This window comes from Talpa occidentalis, unplaced genomic scaffold, assembly GCF_014898055.3.
Source record: "Talpa occidentalis isolate TD23 unplaced genomic scaffold, MPIMG_talOcc4v2.1 talOcc4.9, whole genome shotgun sequence".
Taxonomy (NCBI): domain Eukaryota; kingdom Metazoa; phylum Chordata; class Mammalia; order Eulipotyphla; family Talpidae; genus Talpa; species Talpa occidentalis.
Window position 1 is genome coordinate 17,676,951 of NW_023605305.1, and position 21,736 is coordinate 17,698,686.

The 21,736-nt window shown below is 56.8% G+C and overlaps 1 protein-coding gene across 1 annotated transcript; it reads right to left on the reverse strand.

The window, feature by feature from the left end:
* Positions 1-12,768: 12,768 nt before the first annotated feature.
* On the reverse strand, positions 12,769-20,913 carry MATN1 (matrilin 1). The gene is made up of 8 exons (XM_037500602.1): positions 20,817-20,913; positions 19,090-19,436; positions 16,713-16,935; positions 15,849-15,974; positions 14,987-15,403; positions 14,350-14,502; positions 13,449-13,529; positions 12,769-12,818 (listed from the first exon to the last, which is right to left on the reverse strand). The coding sequence occupies exons 1-8, from the start codon at positions 20,911-20,913 to the stop codon at positions 12,769-12,771; spliced, it is 1,494 nt and encodes a 497-aa protein (XP_037356499.1).
* Positions 20,914-21,736: the final 823 nt, after the last annotated feature.

Below are 21,736 nucleotides of genomic sequence, written 5' to 3' on the forward strand. Positions count from 1 at the left end.
AATGATTTTTCTTCTTTGGGAACAAAAACACAACCCCACATCACTCACGTCTCTCCCACCCACCTCCAAGGTGGCACAGGCAGCCCCCTCTCAGTGGCCCTCCCCTCTTCCCTTTCTCTGCAAACAAGTTCCTACCACCCACTTCAATGGTGCCAACTCGAGGTTCTGTGGCCCTTCCCAGACGGCTACGCAGCTCACCACAGCCCCTCGTCCAGGAAACAGCCTCTCGCCCGATGAGCGTCACCTCCGCTGGGAACCGCAGGAGCTGGGTCCTCAGTCCGCTGGGGCCTGGGGAGGGGATAGACTGGCTGCAGAGTGGCTGGTTGGAGCTAGGATGGGAGAGGACAGGGAGGCCAGAGGTCTCCCCTCCTCTGGGTGCCCCCAGCCCTAGGTGTTCATCCGTGCATGTTCCAGCGCTGTCTGCCCTTCCCACCAGAGAATCCAGCAAGTGCCTCAGATTCTCCTCCCCTCCCCAAGGGGGCAAGGGTTGAGGGGCAGTAAGGGGTCTGCACAGTCACTATTGGGGAATCCTTGCTTGGCCATTGTCAGGGTAGGAAGGGAAGCCCCAGCCTGCCCCCCAGTGACCCCCGCTGTCAAGAGGGGGTGGAGGTAGAGGAGGGGGCTCTGTCAGCATCTGCCCCAGGAGGCGCGGCCAGCCAACTGCCTGGGATTTACTATGTCTTTGTACGTCTCCCCACCTGACTTTCTACCCCTGGGAGAGCAGGGCCCAGGAGGTGCAGGAGCAGAACCAGCTCTGTTCTCACTGTCAGCAGGGGGCAGCTCTAGCAACCCGGCCCCTGGCACAGACAGGAGTGGGGCTGAATTAACTCAGCCATCACTGAGCACCTACTGAGTGCTGGGTTGTGCGGAGCACTCTGGGCTCCTCGTCTGAACTTACCAGCTCAACCCCAACCCCATCACAAGTCAGGGCATCTGCAGTGAGGAATCTGCAACTTAGTGAACTGAAAATGTAGTCAAAGCCAAGCTACCAAGCAGCGAGGCTGGAGGGGCCAAATTGGCTCAAGTGATTCGGAGGCAGAATTCACAGGCCTCGTGGACTCTGGGAGCAGCGAGAGCAGGGAGAGGAGGCGTCCTGTCCAGCCTCAAGGCCTTCTTCTTCCCCCTCTGCCCTCACAGCCCCTGACCCACCCCACTCCTACCCACTGGCCCTGGATCCCACCCCTTGGAATGAGCACAGGCCGGTGGCCCAGGGCTGACGTCACCTCCGCCCTTGCGGGGTGGCCTTTGAGTTCCTTCACCGCTCAGAGCTTGAAGGCTGTAAAGTGGGGGTGGCATTCAGGTCTTGCCCCCACTTCCAGTGATACACAGGGAAAGACGTCACCCAGGGCCGGGTGGATCAGGCGCCAGGGTGGGGTTCAGCGCTCTGCTCTCCGCGGCAGCGAGCGGGATCTCACTCTGAGTGGTGACGCATTGTTGGGCTTTGATAAATGTTCATAACATGAATTGGTTAATTAATGGGCTTGAGTTCTAGCTCTGACAGTTATTAGCAGTGCACCCTCCAGAGAGGGGCCTGCCCTCCCGGGGCCCACCTCCCTCATCCGGGACTCTCTAAAGCAATCTTTCGCTCCTGGAGTTCCAAATATAAAGCAGTAAAACCAACTTGATTTGGGGAAGACAAAAGCCTGGAGGGCAGAGAGAGAAGCGCTGTCAGGGGAAACAGGTGCCACTGCACTCCCTGCTCTGTGTGGGGAGGGGGCTGGCACCTCATTTCTCAGCCAATGCCCCGCTAATTAAGCAGGAACTGGAGGAAATGTGAGTCCTGGGGGAAGTTTTTTTTTTTTTTTTTTTGTGGGACCCTCGCCTGGCGGTCGGGGATCGAACTGGAGCTGCAGAGGCTGCGGGCAGCCTCACAACCCAGCGCTCAACCGCTGCGCCACCAGGGGAGGCCCCCTGGGGGAAGTTTTTAATTGAATTTCTCTTTAGGCAGGAGGAGGTGGGTGGTGGGAGCCCCCGGGGGAGTCAAGCCCCAGGCCCCCAGAGGTGGAGGTGAGAGTGGGAAGGGGTGGGGGCACCTGACCAGCTCACACCCTGCCCATTGCTGTGCCCCCACTTTCCTGCCACATGTCACCATGCACCACAGATCCTGGGAGAAGAAGACAGACGTCCCCAGTAGCAGATGAGGATGCTGAGGCCCCAAGTGGGGAGCTCGAGGGGGAGAGCAGGCCCAGCGCCATCTCTCCAGAAGCGCTGATGGAGGCAGCCCTGTGCCAACCACAGGGACCAGACACCGTCACTGCCCCCAGCCCCCTGGGGGACAGACAATGACCATGCAGTAGGGACTGATGGAGAAGCACAGGCAGTGTGGGAGCCAGGGGACCCTAACCCAGCCTGGGGTGTATGGGGGTTCTCCTGAAAATGAAAGCAGAGGAAGAGGAGAGCAGGAGAGGGGAGAAGGGGCAGAACAGCAGGTGTTCACGTGCAGGGGCCAACAATCAAAGGCCCAGGGAGAAAACGGTAGGACTAGTTCAGGAAACTGCAGGCCAGGCTGCCCAGGTGGGGGAGGGCGGTGGGCGTTGGGAGGGGAAGAACCTCAGCTGCTTTAAAAGGGGAGTGAGGCGAGGGCAAAATGCTGGACCTGGAACCAAACCCTGGCCCTGACACTGCCAGCTGGGAGGCCTAGGAAAGTCACTGACCCACTCTGGGCCTGTTTTGTCATCAAGGACTGTGCCCAGAGCAGTAGGGCCTCCCCGCTGCCCCCACCTGACCCTGCAGCTAGGCACTCTGGCCGGGGCTGGACTCACCCTGGGGAGAGCAGACACCAGCAGCCCCCACCATTTTCCCAGAGACAGGGGCCTGCTTGCAGGGGCTGACTCAGCCCCCTTCCCACTCCCCCCTCCCTCACCAGGCTGAGGTAAAAGGACAGAAAGTTAGAAGAGGCTCCTTCCAGCTTCCCCTGCTGAGATGCCATCATTCCCTCCCTGGGGAGGAAGAGCATTGAACTGGACAGCCACATGGTCCAAGCCCTCCACCCTTGACTGTCCCTCGCCCCAAGGCAAAGTCAGTCCTAGGGAAGTCACCTGCCCCCAAATAATTGCCCCTTTTAGTCTACCTCCCCTTCCATCCACTGTAATTTCCATAACCTGTCTCTTCAATGGAGGATTCGGGCTTCCCCAAATTACCCCAAATGACTCTTTCCTCAACTGCTTACATGGAGTTTGGGCCCCTGTATTGCCAGCATCCGGGTGCAGGGAGGGCAGGGGCCCCGGAGGCCAGGAAGCTGACAGGCCTCCCAGCCCCAGCGAACCTTTACTCTTTCTCTTTGGGATCTCCTACAGGTCGTCTCGTGGTCCTGCCTCTCTCTAGTCTCACGTCCTCTCGTAGCCATGCCACCATCACAGTCCCACCGTGGCTGCCCGTATAGCCTCCGCCTCGGGGCTCAGGTGTGCACACTTACGTAGGTGTCCACCATCAGGCATGCGTGGCCCGAGCCCACGCTCCCAAGGGCCTCCTACATTAGCACAATCAAGGCCGCAGCTGATAACCACAAAGGCCAGTGCGTAAAAACCTGAACAATCTTCATTAACCCTACAGCCCCCAATGAGGTGCACATGCCAGGGGCCCAGGGCCCGCCCCCTCAAACCCTCTTCAGAGTGCCCAGGCCCTGTGCTTGCCAGGAAAATGCCTAATGCTCAGCTGAATTCAGTGTGGACTCAGCCCCATATGGGTCAACGCCAGGTCCCACCACTGATGTCTGGGGTCCTGATACACAAAATTCTCACGTCCTCCCTGCATGGGGGCAGGAACAAGGCAGGGACTCTGGGTCATCCGGCTTCAGCTCAATGGCCCTGCTGCCACTAATGAGCTGAGGGACATGAGACAAGTCAGTTCAGCCCTCAGAGCTCAGAAGCCCCTCCAGAAAAGTGGGAGCAGCAGCACCACCTGGAGGCAGTGTGAGGGCTGGTGGGGCTCTGCATAGGAACAAAAGGTGCTCAGTGAAAGTCAGTCCCACCCCATTCCCAACCCCAAAGCTCCCCCCAAAGCAGTGAATCTCCATAAGTTGTATCCAGTTCAGAGCTTTTGAATGAATCCTTTAACCAGCAGCCTCTGGGTCCTGCAGCCCAGTCCCAAACGTAACCCACCTCAGCGCTATGCCCAATGTAACTTCTCAGATTTTGTGGGAAGCGTTCCATTCATTATGTAGAATAAGTCTTCCAGTATGTTTAAATTCCAATCTCTCTTTTTAATTCCCCCCAGGCCTAAGGAGAAGTGGCTGCATTTGGCAAAGGTCACACATTAAACATACATAGTGGAGGAGACGAGGACTGATGTAGGAGCAGGTGCAGTTAGTTAGGGGGATGGCAGGCTCCTGTTCAAGGAGTGTGCCCTCAGCCGCAAAGCCTGGGGTGTGTTTTTGTCCACCTGCCACCATCATAAATACGTGTCTTGGGATCTCTGAGTGCGCTGTTTCTTGCAGGAATAGCCTGAGTTCCTGTGACTGCGTGCCTGCTGTCCTGAGCCCTGGAGCCCGCACGCCCAGAGCATACCATCCCAGCGCACAGAAGGGGATGCCAGCTCTGAGAGGAGCAGCGCACACTGCCTGAGGTGGTGGGCCTGGGACTCAACTACAGTCCTGCTGGCCCCAAGCTCCTGCTCCGCCCCCCCCACCCCCACCCCATGGCCTGGTTCCCTGGGAACTCAGCAGGACTGCAGCAAAATCAGCCCAATCCAGAGGAGCACTCACCAGGCTTTGGGTTCAACCCACTCCTGTGGTCATTTGCATATATTTGCATGCCTTGGCTCCAGAGACCTCAGATATAGGTAATAAAATCGATTAATTAGTACAACCAACCAGTGGGCACTTAGGATGCCCTTAGACCACTATAGCACAGAGTATGGACTTTGCACATGATCCATCTCATCACCTCTCCGTTCAGCAAAGCCACCCTTGAACCAGGCCCAGCCCCCTTTGTCAGAAATGAGCCACTCAAGGAAAAGGGACTCTCTAGTTTTCTAAATTTGAGCCTGCTTTGTTGTGTTCTTATGCCGTAACAGCCATAAAACCAGGGCCATCAGTTCCAGGAGGGATGATGGGCCTCTGTTCTCTGCAAATGTACTAGAGCCCAAACCTTCTCCCAACCCCAGAGCCTCAGAGATGCTCAGACACCATCCACAGAAAGGGCACACAGAAACCATCAGAAGCAATAGGTCCCCTTCCAGAGGGACTGTTCTGAACAACTCTCAGGTCTACCCATTAATGGGTCACTCTGCCCCCAAGTGACCAGAGCAGAAAAGACAAGGTGGGGATTCAGGACTCATGGGGTCTTGAGACCCAAATGAATTCATACTCTAGATGCTTACAGTTCCTGGAGGCAGTCACAGGTTTTCCACCAGCCCCAAGACCAGAGGCACTTCTGGGGCCCAAGCTGTCTGCCCACAAGCTGGAGAAAGTCTGGACAACGTGGGTTAAGCACGCCAGGGTGCACCAGCGAGCTCATGCACGGAGCAGTGAGGCATGTGTGAGCTGACGCCTGGATTAATGAAGAGAATACATGAATACCCTGAGCAACTTGATAGTGTGAATTGCAGGAGGGAGGGAAGTAGACCCGCCTGAGTGAACAAGGCCAGCGCTCACACTGAATGCATCCCCATTATCCTTGCCTCTGAGGAGGGAAAACTGGCGCACAGAGAGATTAGGAACTGGCTAGAAATCACACAGCCAGTGCGAGGCAGAGCTGGGACTCCAGCTAGGAAGCTGAGGCTGCGCCCTGCCCTGCCACCTTCCTACTCTGCCCTGGGCTGCTTCCAGAGCAGCCTGGAGCCAGACTGGGCCTCCCCATCGCCCACCCCCCACCAACCTACAAAATATGTAAGGGAAGCCAGCTCCTAGGTTGGAAGAGGTTGTGGCTTCACCACCAAATCATCCTCTTGTTGTTGGCCAGAATGGGACTGGGAGCAGATCTCGCCTTTCTGTGATCATTTCCAGTGGTTTTCTGCCTCTGCAGAACTGGAGGGGTAGTGTGAGGGCTTCAGGGGCCTGCTCTGCCTGGACAGGGCACCCAAGGAAGGGGCCTGCAGCTAGGCCAGGAGCCGCCCTGTCCTCGCCTTTTACAGCCCATTGCTCTCAAAAAGTTATTTTTTTCCTACCCAGGAGATGGTTTGGTATCTGTCCTGGTGGCTATGTCACTTGTTCTACACATTCAGCTTTCCAAAGTGGGTGAAGGGAGACAGGGGCCAGAGTGGGTGGAGGGATTGAGTCACATGGGACAGATTTAGGTTCAGCATCAGCAGACAAGCCTGCTGGACAGTGAGATATCTGGCCAGTCAGGTACTGAGCTCCCCGCCCCTAGATGTCTTCAAGCCCTTACAGGTCAGTGAAGGGAAGGCTTCCTGTATTGCAGGAGCATATCAGACTAGGGTCCTCTCCAGTGCTAATTTCCCCATTCCAAGATTTCTGTCTCAGCTCTAAGTTTTGCTGAATGATTTGCTGCTGTTCCAAGTCTTTTGTAGAGATCTCTAAATCCTAAGATTCTGTGGACCTGTGAGTTCATGAATATAATTGTAGGATTCTATATAAACACAAGATGCTCAGATCCTGCAATTTAAAAATTCTATAAAATGCATCTTTGAGTCTATGAAAGATGTGCTAATTCTAAGATTCTGTGTATCTCAGATGCTATGAATGGCGCTGACAGACTCAAAACGCTCCAGCTGTAAGTGAAAAGCTGGGGAGAGCCTGGATTTCTTACATTTCGGTATCTTTAGAAGGAGGTTGTTCAGCTGTTTATCTCCAGGGCCTCTCAGCATAAAAAGCAGTCTCTAGGAGTTCCCAGTTCCATCCTTCCCTCTCTCTTAGCCTCACCTGTCTTGTCCCAGGCTCTTTCTTCCAGAACCCAGAGTCAGGAGGGTTAAACAGAGTATTCCGGTTCTCACCCAACCCCGATCTGAGCCTGGTTACTGTCAGGATGGATCCAACACTTGGTCCTTGACACTTGTCTACAAATTGCTTTCTTGGGATTCTCCCTCAGGTATTTCCCCAGGAACCATCCCCCTGCTTAAAGCAACAATGCTGGGACACCCCACTTTTGTCAGTTTGTGCTCCTCAGCCCCTGGATCCAGAGCAGAGTGTGGCCACTGCTCTGCAGCCAGTAGGACCCTCTCTGCAGAGGCTGGCCCCCGACCTAGCCAGGAAAGGCCACCACAGGGACACACTGAGTAGGTTAAAAGGGCCCTGAGCCCCAGGTAACAGAACCACACGAAAACCCCCTAGGCAGATACAGTCCCAGCTGAACGCTTGTGGGATTTTTATTTTTATTATGACAATAGCAGGGACACAGTCTTTGGAGGCCAAGGAGAATTTTTCTTATGTGTTCCATGAGCTGGCAGGGGGGCTCGGACCCTCACCTGGGAGGTGGGGCAGAGGCTTCCTGGGCCACACAGACCCAGGCACTCAGCTCAGGGATTCTGGCCTGTTCCATCTGAGACCCTGGGCCTGGCAGCTTGACAGCCAGGCCAACAGGCCTCTGCTCCCACCTTCTGCCTGCAAGTATCCTGTTCCCTGTGGAGTTCCAGGGCCTCCCTGTTCCTCTCCTCTCCACTGCACTTGCCTCCTGTCCCCCAGGCAGCCTTTCCTTCTCCCCAATAGGGCTGGGTGTGGGGTAGTGCCCTGATGGGGGCTGTGAGGTGGAGGATGAGGTGTGTCTGTACTGAGAAGGTATGTCTGAGACACCTGGCTGCCCCTGGTATCTGTGAACCTGCCATCTCTGGGCCCAGCTGTAGCCTGGAAGGTCTGTCCTATGGCTCAGGCCCAGAAAAAGACCCCCTGGACTCCTCACACAGTGAGTCAAGCCGTCACTGTTTCTGAGGGTGTCACTTGCTGCCGGACTGGGCAGTGATCAGAGGTCCCTGAGCAGGGCGCTTCTCCTGCCTGCCCTCCTAATCCTGCTGTGGGTGGCTTCCTTCCCGGTGACAGCATGTTGAAGGGAATGGGAGGCCAAGGGCACCCACCAACCTGCTTCCTGTGACCTTGGGCCTGGCACTGAAGTGTCTCCAGCAGCTGCTGCTGGGCCTCCTCTCGCCATATGTGAAGATGGGAGCCCCGCACTCCTATCCAGGCAGGACAGGCCTGTTGGCCTGACACATATGATGCCCGTGAGGAGGGTGTCAGTGCACTGATCAGAATCAAAATGCCCCATTACCCTGCTGGCCTTCCCCTCCTGCAAGGGAGCTGAGATGCCACCACACACACAGAGAGGGCCTCTGGGTAGGTGGATGGGGAGAAAAGAGGGCCTGGGGAGCCTGAGGGAGGGGCTGGCAAAGGCAGACAGGGAGGGGAGAGGAGGGAGGTTGTGTCTGAAGTCCCTGCTCATCAGGCCTAGTGCCCAGCGCCCACATTGTCCCGAGTGACCCTCACACAGCCCCGGAGCCTCTGTTAATGTCCCCCTTTGCAGGTGAGAAAACAGTGTCCAAGATCACACAACTTACCCATGCCACAAGCTGCTCAGTGACCAGGCAGGATGCCCACCCAGGTCTGTCTGGTGCCAAAGTATGTGACTTTCCTTGTGTCCCAAACAACACACACATGAAAGACCCTGTCGCCAGCTCCAGCAGGCAGGGCTCAGAGCCACCGGCGTCGGTTCCAGAAGGGCCTGAACTGGGACAGGGAAAATGAGGCTCTAACTATGATGCTCTCACTTCCTAACTAAGTGCCCTCTCAGCCTCAGTTTCCTCGTCTGTAAAACGGGAGTGATGTCCCCGACTATAGAGGTAACAGGAGGGTCAAAGTGAGACCTGCGTGCCCGAACTTAGACCTACCCTGTGCCAGGCTCTGGCGGGGGACACTGAGGGAGCAAGATGCTGTCACTGGTGTTCAGTCCAGGGACAGTGACCACAGGCAGAGGGGTAACAGGTGGCCAGGGCCCCCTCAACAGTCTGGTGGGGTCCTGAGGAGACCAGGTCCAGCGGTCTCCCTGGGAGAGTCAGGGAGGCCTGCGGAGGGAGTGGATGAGTTATCACCAGCCTGGGCAGAGAGGAAAGGGCCATCCTGCAGGGCCCAGCAGTGCAGAAGGAAGGAGGTGCAGAGCAGCCTAGCTCTTTGGGGAAGCACTCCCCCTGGTGGGCCTGCAGGTGACAGCTTCTGGGTAGATAAGTCTGGGAGGGAGCAGGGGGCGACACAGCCTGAAACAGGGCCAGGCTCCCAGCAGTTTTGAATTCCAGGCCAGGAGGCTGAACATGATCCCATAGGCAGTGAGGAGCCACTGAAGGTTCTTGAGCTGGAGCATGACAGGACAAAATTCACATATTGGTGAGTAGGAAGAGTCAGGAAAACAGGAGCAAGGGCCAGCTGGGAGGCTGGGTTCCCTGGCAAACTGGGATGCCCCCAGGCTGAGTAACTCAGGTCCAGAGAGCAGATGAGAGTCAGGCCAGGTCATGTCCTGGGTCAGCCCAGCTCAAAACAACGCCCATGATCCAAGACACAAAAGCCCTGGAGTCAGCTCCTGGCCTCTGAGTTCCCCACAGCCCATCGCCACCAGGATTCCTCGGAAACCGCGCAGACCTGTGACCTGAGACACAGCTCCTGGGCCCAAACCCCGGTGGCCCGCCCTTTCTGTCTGGCACTCCAGGCACCTGGCCTGCACTGACATGGTGCATCCTCTCCATGCGCTGGCCAGGTGAGTACATGTCCCATTCCCTATGTGAGCATACTGAGGCCCAGAGCTAAGCAGGTCCCCCCAGTCACTCAGCAATGGGGGCAGTGCAGGGTTCACCCAGCAACTAGAATTTCAGGTCCATGTTTTCTTCATAGCATCTATTTTGGGGCCCCTCAGACACCTCTGCTTTTGGGATCTCTAATATCCTCCACGTACCGCCCCCCCCCCCCGCCCCACCCCCCCCCCACCCCACCAGGCTGCTATTATTTTTGGCTTGAAGACCCTTAGATCCTGGTTATGACTTGACCACTTACCCAGAGGAGCAGAAGAGAGCAGGGAACAGGACATTGCCTCCTTGGAGTCCTCCTAGTTAACCCCCATCCCATGCCCAACATTCAGGTCTGAGCTGCCAGAGATGTACCACCCAGGCCTGAATGTGGCCCAGCTGGGGAGAAGAGGTTACTCTGTCTGAGGGGCCCAGTCTCTGCCCCCAAGAGAGAGGCCACCACCCACCTCAGGAGCCCTCACGCACAGGAGGGAGGGTCCAGTTAAAGGGATTAGATTAGGTGCTACTTGGTGCCACCTGGGTACTTTGGGAAAGAGCCTGGTTCCCAATGAAGGCCCTTAACCCCACCCCCAGCCGGGCCCACCACACTATTCCTGGGCCAATGGTGCCATCCTGTGGTCGGATGGCTCCATAGCAGCCCCTGGCCTGTGAGTCCAGGCCACTAAGAACACAGAACTCCCAGGTCCAAGGGCAGTATGCAGTCGCCTCCCCAAGGCCAGGGGCACATCACAGATATGGAAACTGGGTCACCGATGTGGCGGCAAAGGGTGAGTAGGAACAGTAGGAAGTTTAGAGTCTAGCAGGGCTGGGCACCAGCCAGACCATATAGTAGTGGGGTGTCCAGCTGAGTTTGAATTTTATCGTGGAGATGACAGGGAGCCAGAGAAAGTTCTTGAGCAGAGGTGTGGCTGGACATGACTGCACTTTGGGCCTATCACTTTTCTATCAGTGTGCACAATGGACTGAAAAACAAGGGCACAAAGGCAGGGAGGCCAGGTAACCTGCTAGAATCCCAGCCCCTCACATCACATTAAGTCTAGACCTCCGAGAGGCTATGTTCTGGAAAGAGCCCTGATTGGGGAGGCAGAGATTGCAGGGTGCAAATCACAGTCCCACCATGACTGGTTATGTGATATTTTGTATCTGGCAGCCTCAGTTTCCCCATTTGTGAAGCAAGCCTATAAGCACCACTGAGAAATTCTAGTTAACGATTGTGTATCTCCTTGCACCTATTGAGTAATCAAAAAATGACAGCTCAACAGATGAGCTAAATCTGATTCTGACCCCGAATACTCGAAGTTTGCTGTGTGCCCATGAGCAGAACGTTCCCCTCCCATGTCAGCAAGATACCTGATGCCAAGTGAGCCCCAGGGCGAACCTTGTGGCCACCAGACAGCTCTGAGAGGCAGCGGACACATCTGGGGAAACAGGACACCTGGAGCAGCTCCTGGCTCCCCCGTACTAAATGCATTTGCATCTGGAATAGATGGGGGGCTGCAGGACAGGGCTGTGAGATATTCCAGGGACAGCTGTTAGCCCCTCAGCTCTCACCCCCCACCCTGGACCCTAAGCCTGCTGCTTGGTGTCTCCATCTGATTTGACTTCATAAAAGACACATGGACACGTTTCCATCTTTGAGCACATACCATGTGCCTGTCTTCAGACTTCTGGTCTATGCCTGTTTCTGGATCATCACCCCACTTAATAGATGAGGAAGTCAGGCCCTTGGAAATGAGATGGCTCACACAGCCAGAAATAAAGTTAAGGCTGGTGTGTCAGCCCATGAACATGGGGAATTTGGCCTGGTTTTGCTCTCTGCTCTATCCCTCATACCTAGAAGAGGGCCTAGCATGGGCACAGCACAAACATTTGTTGCATGACTGAATGCTGAAGGCAGCCAGAGGTTTGCAGGCACACCCCACCAGCCACACCCTATCATCCACACCTTGCCTCCCTGAGCCCAGGCACACTCAAGCTGGTGCTGCTGAGGCAGAGGCGAGGCTGTGCTATCTTTGCTTGTGGTGGAGCCAGGGGGTGGTGCCACATCCCGCCTGAGCGCCATGGTATACACTTGGGGGTCACCTCCCAGCAGGTAACAGGTGTCCCAGGTGGCTCAGCCACAGAGGCCAGGTAGCCACAGTAGCTCGGGGGACACCAGCACCAGAGGGGAGCAAGGAAGATACTGAGAAACTGACAGGTGTGGATATGTCCAGGAGACCAGGACACCCCCCTCAAGATGGCGGCGGGGCTGCCAACTCCACTCTGAAGACAAAGCGTGGGTGGCCACTATGCAGTGCTCCTCATTTATTTCCTCATTTGCACCCTGCAGCCCCCGGGCAGGGGTGGGTGCTGTATTGCTTTTCCATGCACGGGGACTGTGGGACACACGGGTGCTGGGGGATGATGCTGGAACCCAGGATGGTCGGGTCACTTCCCAGAACTGAAGGAACAGAACCGAGACACAGAGGCCGCCACGTGGGCAGAAAGGAATGGAGGAGAGCTATGTGAGGCGCTCACCTCCCTTGAGAACAGAAACTCCAGGGTCAAGTTGACCCTGCTCAGTTTCCTGAGCACCATAAATACCCATCACCCGCCACCCTCAACAGAACCCTCCTGCTCCCCAAGGAGCCACGCAGCCACCACCCCCTTCAGCACTTAAGTTAAATCATATTTAATTGTTTTTCAAAAGGGAATTCGGGACATCAGAAAAGAGATTCACAGTACTTGCAGTCAAGAAAGGGTTAACTAAAAAAAACAGGAATATATTAAGCTTTTGATAAAAAAATGCAAACACAGTCCCTCTCACACTCACCTCTGCGTTCCCACTCACCACACGCATTCCTACACCCAGACACCCCCTCAGGCACACACATGTGCTCCAAATGCACACACACGTGCACACACACACAGGCACACATGTGCACACGCACACAGGCTCACGGGGCAGAGGTAGGGGGTGGCCTGGTGGCTTCCAGGACCCCTCCCCGCCCCCTCATTAAATGGCAACATTACACTACACGGAGCTCAGGGGACACACGAGGATGCTGACTGCACTGGGGAAGGGACAGGGAGGCTGCAGCGGGGCAGGTGACATCAGACGATCGTGTTCTCCAGGACGGCCAGCCGCTTGCTCACAGCTTCCAGTGGACGCAGAGTTAAGGAGTAAGGCGGCGGAGCAGAGCGGGGCAGTGGCGGGTGCTGCACCCTAACTCAGGAGCCCACTTCCTGTTCCCCCAGCATGGCCCACTTCCAGGGCTTTCTCACTTCCCTGTGTGTCTTCTCCCCAGTGTCAAGACTTACCCATCTACCCTCTCAATGGTGCCTTCTCCCAAAATAACCCGTTACTGTGGGCCCTGCATGCCCTGCCCTACCCAGTGGCAGGCCTAGGCCTGCTGGGACCCACCCTCCTGCTCCTGACTGAGTCAGGGGAGGTCTTCGGGGTCTAGCCTCATCTGAGTGATGGCTGGTGGGGTTCATGTTGCCAAGGGCCTGAGAAACCCGGAGTCCACTGGGCCGCATGTTTTCTTGAACACGACTAGGATTCTGTGTGCGTCCAGTCTCTACAGCTTGGGTTATGCCTCAGTTTCTGTTTTCCCTCTAGGAGCCTCTGCTTGTGCAAAGTTGGTGCCAGCCTACCTGGCCAGAACCCAGTCCAGGCAGGGGGAGCCTGCATGACCCACCACATGAGGGGGTATAGCCCTCCCCCGCCCATCTCTCCTCACACTGCCCAGCCCCCTGCAACCTGCCCAGCAGGGGCCTCTGGGAAAGGATATGCTTCCTGGTCAGGGCGTGCAGCAGCCCCTCCACTTTGGCCTGGAATTTCACGATGGACTCACAGGCACACGGGTCTTCCTCTGCAGCGGACGGGAAGTAGGGAGAGAAAAGGGGATGGTGAGAGTCCGCCTGGCAGGGAGGTGGGGGAGTCACTGCGCACGGCCAGGGCTCAGGAGGAGTCGGGGAAGTGTGGAGCCTAGGAGATCTGAGAGGGCAGAGAGACCAGGAGTTCTCGAGAGAGAGGCCCCAGGAGTAATGGAGGGGTCACCCCAAATATCATCCCTGTTCCCCAGATCCCTGATAAAGAACTGTGATGACAGCATCCTGGGCCGAGCACTCACAGAGCACAGGACACTGTTTTAGGGGCCTCCATGTCACTTTGGTGGCTGCTCACCCCAATTCTAAGTCATTAGTCCCATTTTACAAATGAGGAAGTGAAACTACTTGTCCACAGCCAGCAGCTAGTTAGCTTCAGAGCAAAGAGCCAAACCCAGGCAAGTCTGATGCTGCTGTCCACACTCTTCACATGGGAACAAGAGAAGATCAGGACGAGCTGCGAGGTTCAAATCCTGGCACCCCAGGTGTCAACAATTGCTCTCCCTTTATGACCTTGGCTTTCCTGTCTGTAAAATGGGGATGATAATATTCCTACCAAATAGGATTGAGTGATTTAAAACCTGGACAGCACCCGGTTCTGTGCTAGTCACATAATGAACATCGAATATATGTCAGTTAGCACTAAGTCATGCTGCCCAGCCTACCTCCTGCTCCTGCCAACTCTGGGTGCCACCCAACTCCTGCTTTTCCCCACCCATGTCCAGCTCCAGGATGTCTCCGCCCCCTTCCCAACCCTCCCATCCAACCTCATGCCAAGTCCATGCCAACTCCAACCTCACTCACCCACACAGATCTTCTTCTGCAACTTCTTGCCAATCTGGTTGATGGTCCTGAAGTCAGCTGTGTAGAAGTAGTGCTCTGCCACAGGCTCTGAGGCAATTTCCCTCAGCTCATCCTCCACAGCATTGCCCACACCCACAGCAAACATCTTAAAGCCTGACAAGGGGAACAAGACGAGTACAGTGACCATGGGGACAGGCGATCATTCAGAGCCTCCAGAAGAAATGCCCAGGCAATCAACACCAGACACTCCCTGATGGGAGATGCTGGAATTGCAGGCACAGTGCCTGGGACAAAGTCATGGAAGACATCAACTTTCATTGAGGTTCTACTATACATCAGACCTGTACTGATTCCTAGTATGGGAGCTTGAGAATATCATTTAACCATCCATCTGGGGGTTACCTTCCAAAAGTTAGTAGCTTCTTGGGAACACTCAACTGGAAAAGTTCCAAGGCCCACCTACAAAAGGACCATCAAAGCAAGTCACTTAGTTTTCTGAGTCTTCAGTATCAGAAAGAGTTGGACACACCAACCCCTCCTCATTCAAGTTGTACCTGGATGGAGGGCACTAACCAGGACAGGCTAAGATAACCTGCAGTTGGGCCATGCTGTGTGTGGCCATGCAGGCAGCACCTACCAAGGTCCTTGGCCTTCTTGGCAGCATCATTAATGTAGTCCTGGCTCCGGCCATCAGTGAAGACAATGCCCACCTTCTGGGCACCAGGTCTTGCCCCGCTGGACACAGTGAAGGAATTGTCAATGAGGTACTTGAGGGCAGCCCCAGTCATGGTGCCCTTCTCCATGTAGGACATGCTCCGCACAGCGGCCTTGATGTCCTTCTTGGTGTGGAAGCGGCCCAGTGGGAACTCCTGGCGCACTGAGCTGGAGTACTGCACCAGCCCCACCTGGGCCAGCTTGTCTGACACATCCAGTGTGTCCACAATCTGGTTGATGAACTTCTTCACCAACTCAAAGTTCTCGGGTCTCACACTCTTGGATCCATCGATGAGGAAGACCAGGTCAGTGGCCGAACTGCCACCACCGCCGCTGCAGACTGGGCAGGTGGGAAAATGAGGAGGTGACATTTAAGGACGCAGAAATCCACCAGCTGGGTGCCCACCTTGCACCAAGCTCCATGCTGGGTCTCATCTCATTTTGTCCTCAAAATTCCCTCTATTAAGTCAAAGTTACTAGACCTATTTTATAGCATTAAAAACTGAAGCTCCAAAAGCTGCCAAATCACAGGACTTAGAAGTGGGGACATCAAGATGTGGCCTCCTTCTCCCACCTTAAACACACTAACCCTTGTGACAAAAGAGGGACAGAAGTCAGAGAAAAACCTTCTGCAGACAGGGAAATCTCCAGGGCACCTATCAACTTTGCAGGGAGTTCCAGAGGCAAAGTGCAAAGAGGCTGGGATGGGCTTCCTGGGAAGAAGTCCAGGCCCACCCCTCTCTTCCCTGCCCTCCCCAGGTCCCACCTGTGTCCAGCCCACTGACCATTGCAGGTCTTGTCATCACTGTTCAAGGTGAAACCTTCTCGGCAGGCGCAAGTGTAGGAGCCAGGAGAACTGATGCACACCTGCTCGCAGTCGTGGTCCCCCGTGGCACACAGGTCTGACACCACTGTGGGGACAAGAGGACACTGCACCTCACAGCCATAGGGCCTTGGACAGCCCAGCCAGGCTGGTCCCCCGCATACTCAGGGAAACTGAGGTCCCCAACAGGGTGGGGTTCCGAGCCCAGGTCCTCAGCTGAATCACTGCAGGAGGGTTGACCCTCACGGTGATGATATAATAAAACTAAAACTTCTCCACTGCTGCATCCCAAGCATCTAGAATCAGACACGCAGCAGTGGGCACAGCCCAAGAATAAATACTCGACACTGAGCATTATTTTGTTGAATCCTCACAGTGAGGTACATGCTCTTTTCAGACTCGTTTTGCAGACAGAAGTCCTGCTCTGGCCCCACCTCTGCCCTGCTGGAGACCCCCACCCTTCTGACTGGTCCCACCAAAGACGCAGCCCCACACACAGGTCCACCTCCCTTCCGTGAAGGACCCTGAAACTTTTCCTGTCCAATGCCCTTCAACCCTGCCCACATCACGGAAGACTTTGGCATGCAAATTCCCCAACAAACAAATACCACTAGGTCTTTTAGGCCCTCCTTGGTGCCTGCCAGGAGCCTGCCAGGTAAAAGTGACCTTAGCATCACCTCTTTCCAAGCTCCTTAGCCCCATGCCAGGAACCGGCACGATCACACCCAGCTCCTGCCCTGATCCCACCTCCATCTGACCCTGGTTCCACCTCAAATCTGCCCCAATATGCTCAGGGCCCATGCCACCCTGGCCCCTCCCGGCGCACCGCAGAAGGCCTCTTGGAACTTCTTGGACAGCTTCTCAATGACACTGTAGCTCTCCACGTAGTCCACGTGCTCGTCCTGCGGCTCGCTGGCGATCTGCCTCAGGGTGGCCTTGTCCACACGGCCCACACCGATGGCGAACAGCTCCACGCCACTGGCCTGGGCCCGGGCAGACACGTCCCGTACGCTGTCCTGGGGCCTCCCATCGGTCACCACTATGACCACCTGCAACATGCAGGGGCGCGTGTGACCACCAAGTCCCTCCCCGCACTGGGCTAGGTCGCTTGGCCCTGCAGGAAGCCCCTGGATCTCCTTGGCAGGTAGGGGGACAACCCAGGAAACAGTGGCTGGCGAGGTCACACAGCTACTCGGTTTCAGGTGGATCCGATTCACCCGCCAGGGCTCTGTGCCAGGAGAGAGCGCCTGGCTTGCAGAAGAGGTTTCCTAGGGTGATGTCCTTTGACTAGGGCCTCGGGATGTCCATGCAGTTCTGACTTTTGACCACCAGGGGGAGGCAGAGGCTAACGATCGTTGGGCTGCCTGGGCTCTGGCCGTCTGAGCGCCCTGGCATGGAGCCACACCCACCATGCGCATGCCCTCCCGTGGAAGGAAGAAGCAGCCCTTTCTCCCTCTGTTCCCCGGGCTCTACATGCCCTTTCCATAAAGAAAAAGACTATCTGCCTCCCTTTCTCCCCTACAAGGCTTCTATGTTCTGTACCCTGGGAAGGGTGAGTAGCCACCCGGCGCTGAACCTGGCCGTCATGCGCCCCTGCCCCAGCCTGGCCCAGCCTGCCCTGAAAGAACACCCCACGACTTTGCTGCTCCTTTGGCTGCTCCCGGCCTCTGGACCTAGCCTGCCTCGAGGCCCTGAACCCCAGCCTCGGCTGTGCTGCCAGACCCCCGTCTTAGGGAACTGGACGACAGGGTGAGCCGGCCTGGGTAAGAAATGAAGCTCAAGTTATACCCACCCCACTCAGCCTCCATCTCTTTATCTGAAAATGGGGTTGTGGGGGCTCCCTGGGAGATGACTATGTTCAGAAGCCAGGCAGGGACGCTGTTGTTTTAGTACCTTTGCCCTGGTCTCTGGGAGAGTGATGCCCCACAGTCCCTCCTCTCCAGAGACCCCCTCCTGGCAGAAAGCCCAGCTGTGCCTCAGTGTGCCCTTGAGTCCCCAATGTCCCCCTCCAACCTTTGGGACTTTCCATTCACCTTGGAGAACCTCTCCCCACTCACTACCTCAGCCCCCCCCCCGCCCCCCAGTGGATCCACGGCGACACTGTGTCCAGTGTCCACAGCTGCAGATGTCACCACCATCCTCTTCTCCCCCTCTCCACATTAGGATCACCGGGGGCCACCATGACCATCAACCTCACGTCAGAACTTGTAAGCGACCCCCACGAAATAACGCCAACGGGCTGCCTGCTGTGCTATTGTTTGAGGACTGTAATAGCTGGGCCTGTCTGAGCCTGAGCACAACCACCACTTACTAGCTGGCTGAGTTGCTTAAGCTCCCCATGCCTCAGTTTCCTCATCTGCAAAGGTGGGGACAGCTCCTGGGGGCAGAGCGGTATTCCTTGAGCTCTCGTGTGTCAGGGCCCGCTGTGGCCTGGAGTGAAGAGCTGCACGGGGCGTCAGGAGCCTCCTGCAGGAGGACCCCAGAGGGCGAGGACGCCGGCCGGCCTCACAGAGCAGTCACGGCACAGGGACAAGCTCTGAAACACTCAGCCCCCCCAGCAGGAGCCCTTGCTGGTGCTGAGACTTGGGGGATGTCCTTTCATTTTTCTGAGTCCCTACCCTCAAAAGTTTATTAAAAATAAAATGACCACCGCTTCCGTGGGGCTGACCGGTGCCAGGCGCTATTCCAAGCACGGCATGCACATGAACTCATTCGCCCTGCTCCCTCCTGCCTGCCCTTTGAGACAGTGTTCTGCCCCTCCCATTCATAGGGAGGGACACAGGGAAACTGAGGCACAGTGACATAAGCAGGGAAACTGAGGCACAGTGACATTAAGCAGGGAAACTGAGGCACAGTGAGAGGAAGTAACTGCTCAGGGTCCCTTGTGGTGGAGTGGGGGGCTTGAGCCCAGACAGCAGGAGGCAGTGTCCACTCCCTTTCCCACCACCACGAAAGCATGTGACCCATCTCCCTGCCTGCAAGAGCTCAGACTGTCTGGGAGGCGAGGTCTGCTAGGCCCGGATCATCGACAGCTTCTAGGGCTCAGATGGTGGGGAAAGATGGGCTCCAATCCCAGCTCTGCCACTTAAGGGGGTCTGTTCCCCAACAGAAATGACCACCTCTTAGGAATGTTTCAGTAATAGCCGCGAATGCAGAGGTGAGCTCTCATCACACAGGGGGCCAGCAGGGGCTGGGCCACGCACCTTACTGATGTCAGGGGACCTGGCACGACCGCCCTCGGCATCGCTGAAGGCCCTGGTGATGGCGAACTGGATGGCCAGGCCCGTCATGGTGCCGGTGGACAGCGGCTGGATGCGGCGCACGGCCTGCAGCAGCGCGGCCTTGGAGCCGTGGGCCCGCAGCGGGAACTCCTGCTTCACCGTGCTGGCGTAGTTGACCACGCCCACCCGTGTGGCATTGGGCCCCACATCCAGCGACTCGATGACCTGGGACAGGAACACCTTCACCTTCTCGAACTCCACAGGCCGCACGCTGCGCGAACTGTCCACCACAAACACCAGGTCCGTGGGCCGGGTCCGGCAGAGGTGCCCTGGGAGGGGGCAAAGGTCAGGACCGAAGACACAGGAGGACAAGAGCCAGCCTCCAGGCCTCAGCAGAGTAACGGACAATGGTCCAGGTGGCTGGGCCTGCGAGTGGACACTCAGACAAGCAACTTGACTCCCTGAGCCTTGGTCTCCTCATCTGGTGACCCCTTCCTCACAGCATCCTTCCAGGACCTGCAGCTCCTGGGGACTGGGCAGCAGGGGTGCAGGTCTCAGCCCAGAGTGGCTGCTATAAACAGGGAGCCACTGTTTCTCCCAGGGACCCAGCCAGGAGCAGACACGGTCTCCAGGGCTGACGCGGTGCCCACCAACATGGTCACTTTCATGCGAGCATCAAAGCGAAGGCCCTGAGTAGACCATTTCCCTCAGCTGGTGTCCACAGGCAGAGAAAGGGGAGCAATTTCTGGTGGCCACCTTGGCAGTCTGACCGGTGGGCCCTCAGCACACCCCCCACCCCCAAGGAGTGATGTCTTTGCAGACATCACTGCACGTGGGAGGCAGCTCCATGTGCCAAGATGTACGTACAGTTGGAGACAGACCAGGGTTCAAATCCCAGCTTGGCCATTTTAGCCCACCTGTGGAAGCTTGTTTGTCTCATCTGTCCAGTAAGGAGAATAAGCCCCCCAGAGCACAGTGCCTTAGACCCAGGCATCAGAATTCCTAAGGAGACCTTAGAAGCATCTTGCTGCCAGCTCCCCCCGGCCCACTAGCCGAGGCTGCAAGTGGATACAATGAGCTGCAGAGGAGAGAGGGGATCAGCCTCACCACAGACCAGCAGATCAAGAGCCAGCAGGCCCGGGGCTGTCTCACTGTGTGGTCTGAGGTCCCCTCCACGCCCCCACCCAGCCTCGATTTCCCCATCTATATAAGAAGTGTTGGGCATTCTAGGATTCAGTGCCCAAGACTGACACTGGGGCTGGTAGAACCCACAGAAACCCAATCCGGTATATGCTGGAGGGCATAAGGATGAAGGGGGGCCTCTTGGCACCCCAATCTACATTCCTCAGAGAACCATAGCTTGGTGCAGTTACAGACAGCAGCCGGCTCTCTGGGAATCTGCCCTCTGACCCAAAGTCTGAGATCCCTGCAGCAGTCTTAGGCTCCTCCTCAGACCCAGGAAAGGCTCTGGGGCCCCAGAGAGAGGCCCACGTTTGTCCCCCAACAGGGAAGATCACAAGACACCCCACCCAGCCCTCGTGCAGGTCACCACCTCTGACAGCTCCCAAGCCAGCCTGCTGGCCACTCATGCTCCTGCTCCTCTCCCATCCTGACCCCTTTAAGCCTCTGCCCATTCTGTGCCCAGCCTCCCAGGTTACTGGTCAGGGGCCACTCGCCCAGAGTCCCCCATCTCATGTGGACCCCCTCACCTCTGGATTGGGGAGTGAGGCCACGGGTGTGTGGGGCCTGGAGCAGCAGCAGCAGCAGGCCACAGAGCACGAGGCCGGTGCCAGAGGTGACCCTCATGGTTCTGGCAGCGCAGGCAGCAGCGGCAGAGTTGTGGGGGCCTGCAGGGTCCAGGTCTTATCAACCTTGCTGCCTGCCCAGCCTCCAGGCCTGGCAGCCCCCCACTGACAGGGGGACAACCCGCTCTGGCCCCCAGCCCCCCAGGGGCGGGGCCCAGGCTTGAATGGAGGTGTGTGTGCTGGAGAGGGAGGGAGCCGCCTGGCCTGTGCTCAAGAGGCCCCTCCAACCACAAGGGCTCCTTTGCCTGCAGAAGCAACCAGAGCTGCAGCTGGAATTCAGGAAATCTCAGGTGGGTGGGGGTGCCTCCACCAGGGCGGGAGCCTGCACTGACTCGCAGCTGCCACTCCAAGCCAGGGAAACCTGAGTCCCACGGCCTCACACCCACCCTGCCCTGCACCCTGACCCCTGCCCCAATCCTCTCCCACCTGCAATTCCAACCCCTATTTCCTCCTTGAACACAGTTCCCCTTCTCCAGCCTCAGCTGTCCCCTGCCTCTCCACGTGCACCCCATTCTCCAGCTGCACCTGAATTCTGCGGGGTGCTCCTCCAGACTTCTCCAGGCTCCCCAGGCTCCTGCAGAGCCACCTGCCAAAAATGCAGGTCCCCTGCTAACTCTCTGCTAACAGAATCTCTCAAGATTGTAATTGGGGCAACGTGTACATTAGCACTTGGCATGTGCGAGGCAGTAGGGAAGATGGTTAAGAGCATAGGCTTGGAAGCCACATAACCTGGTTTGCTCTATCCTGCCTGTGTGCCCACAGGCAAATACTTCACTTCTCTGTGCCTTGGAAGCTGGGAGTGCCAACAGGGTCTACCTCCGAGG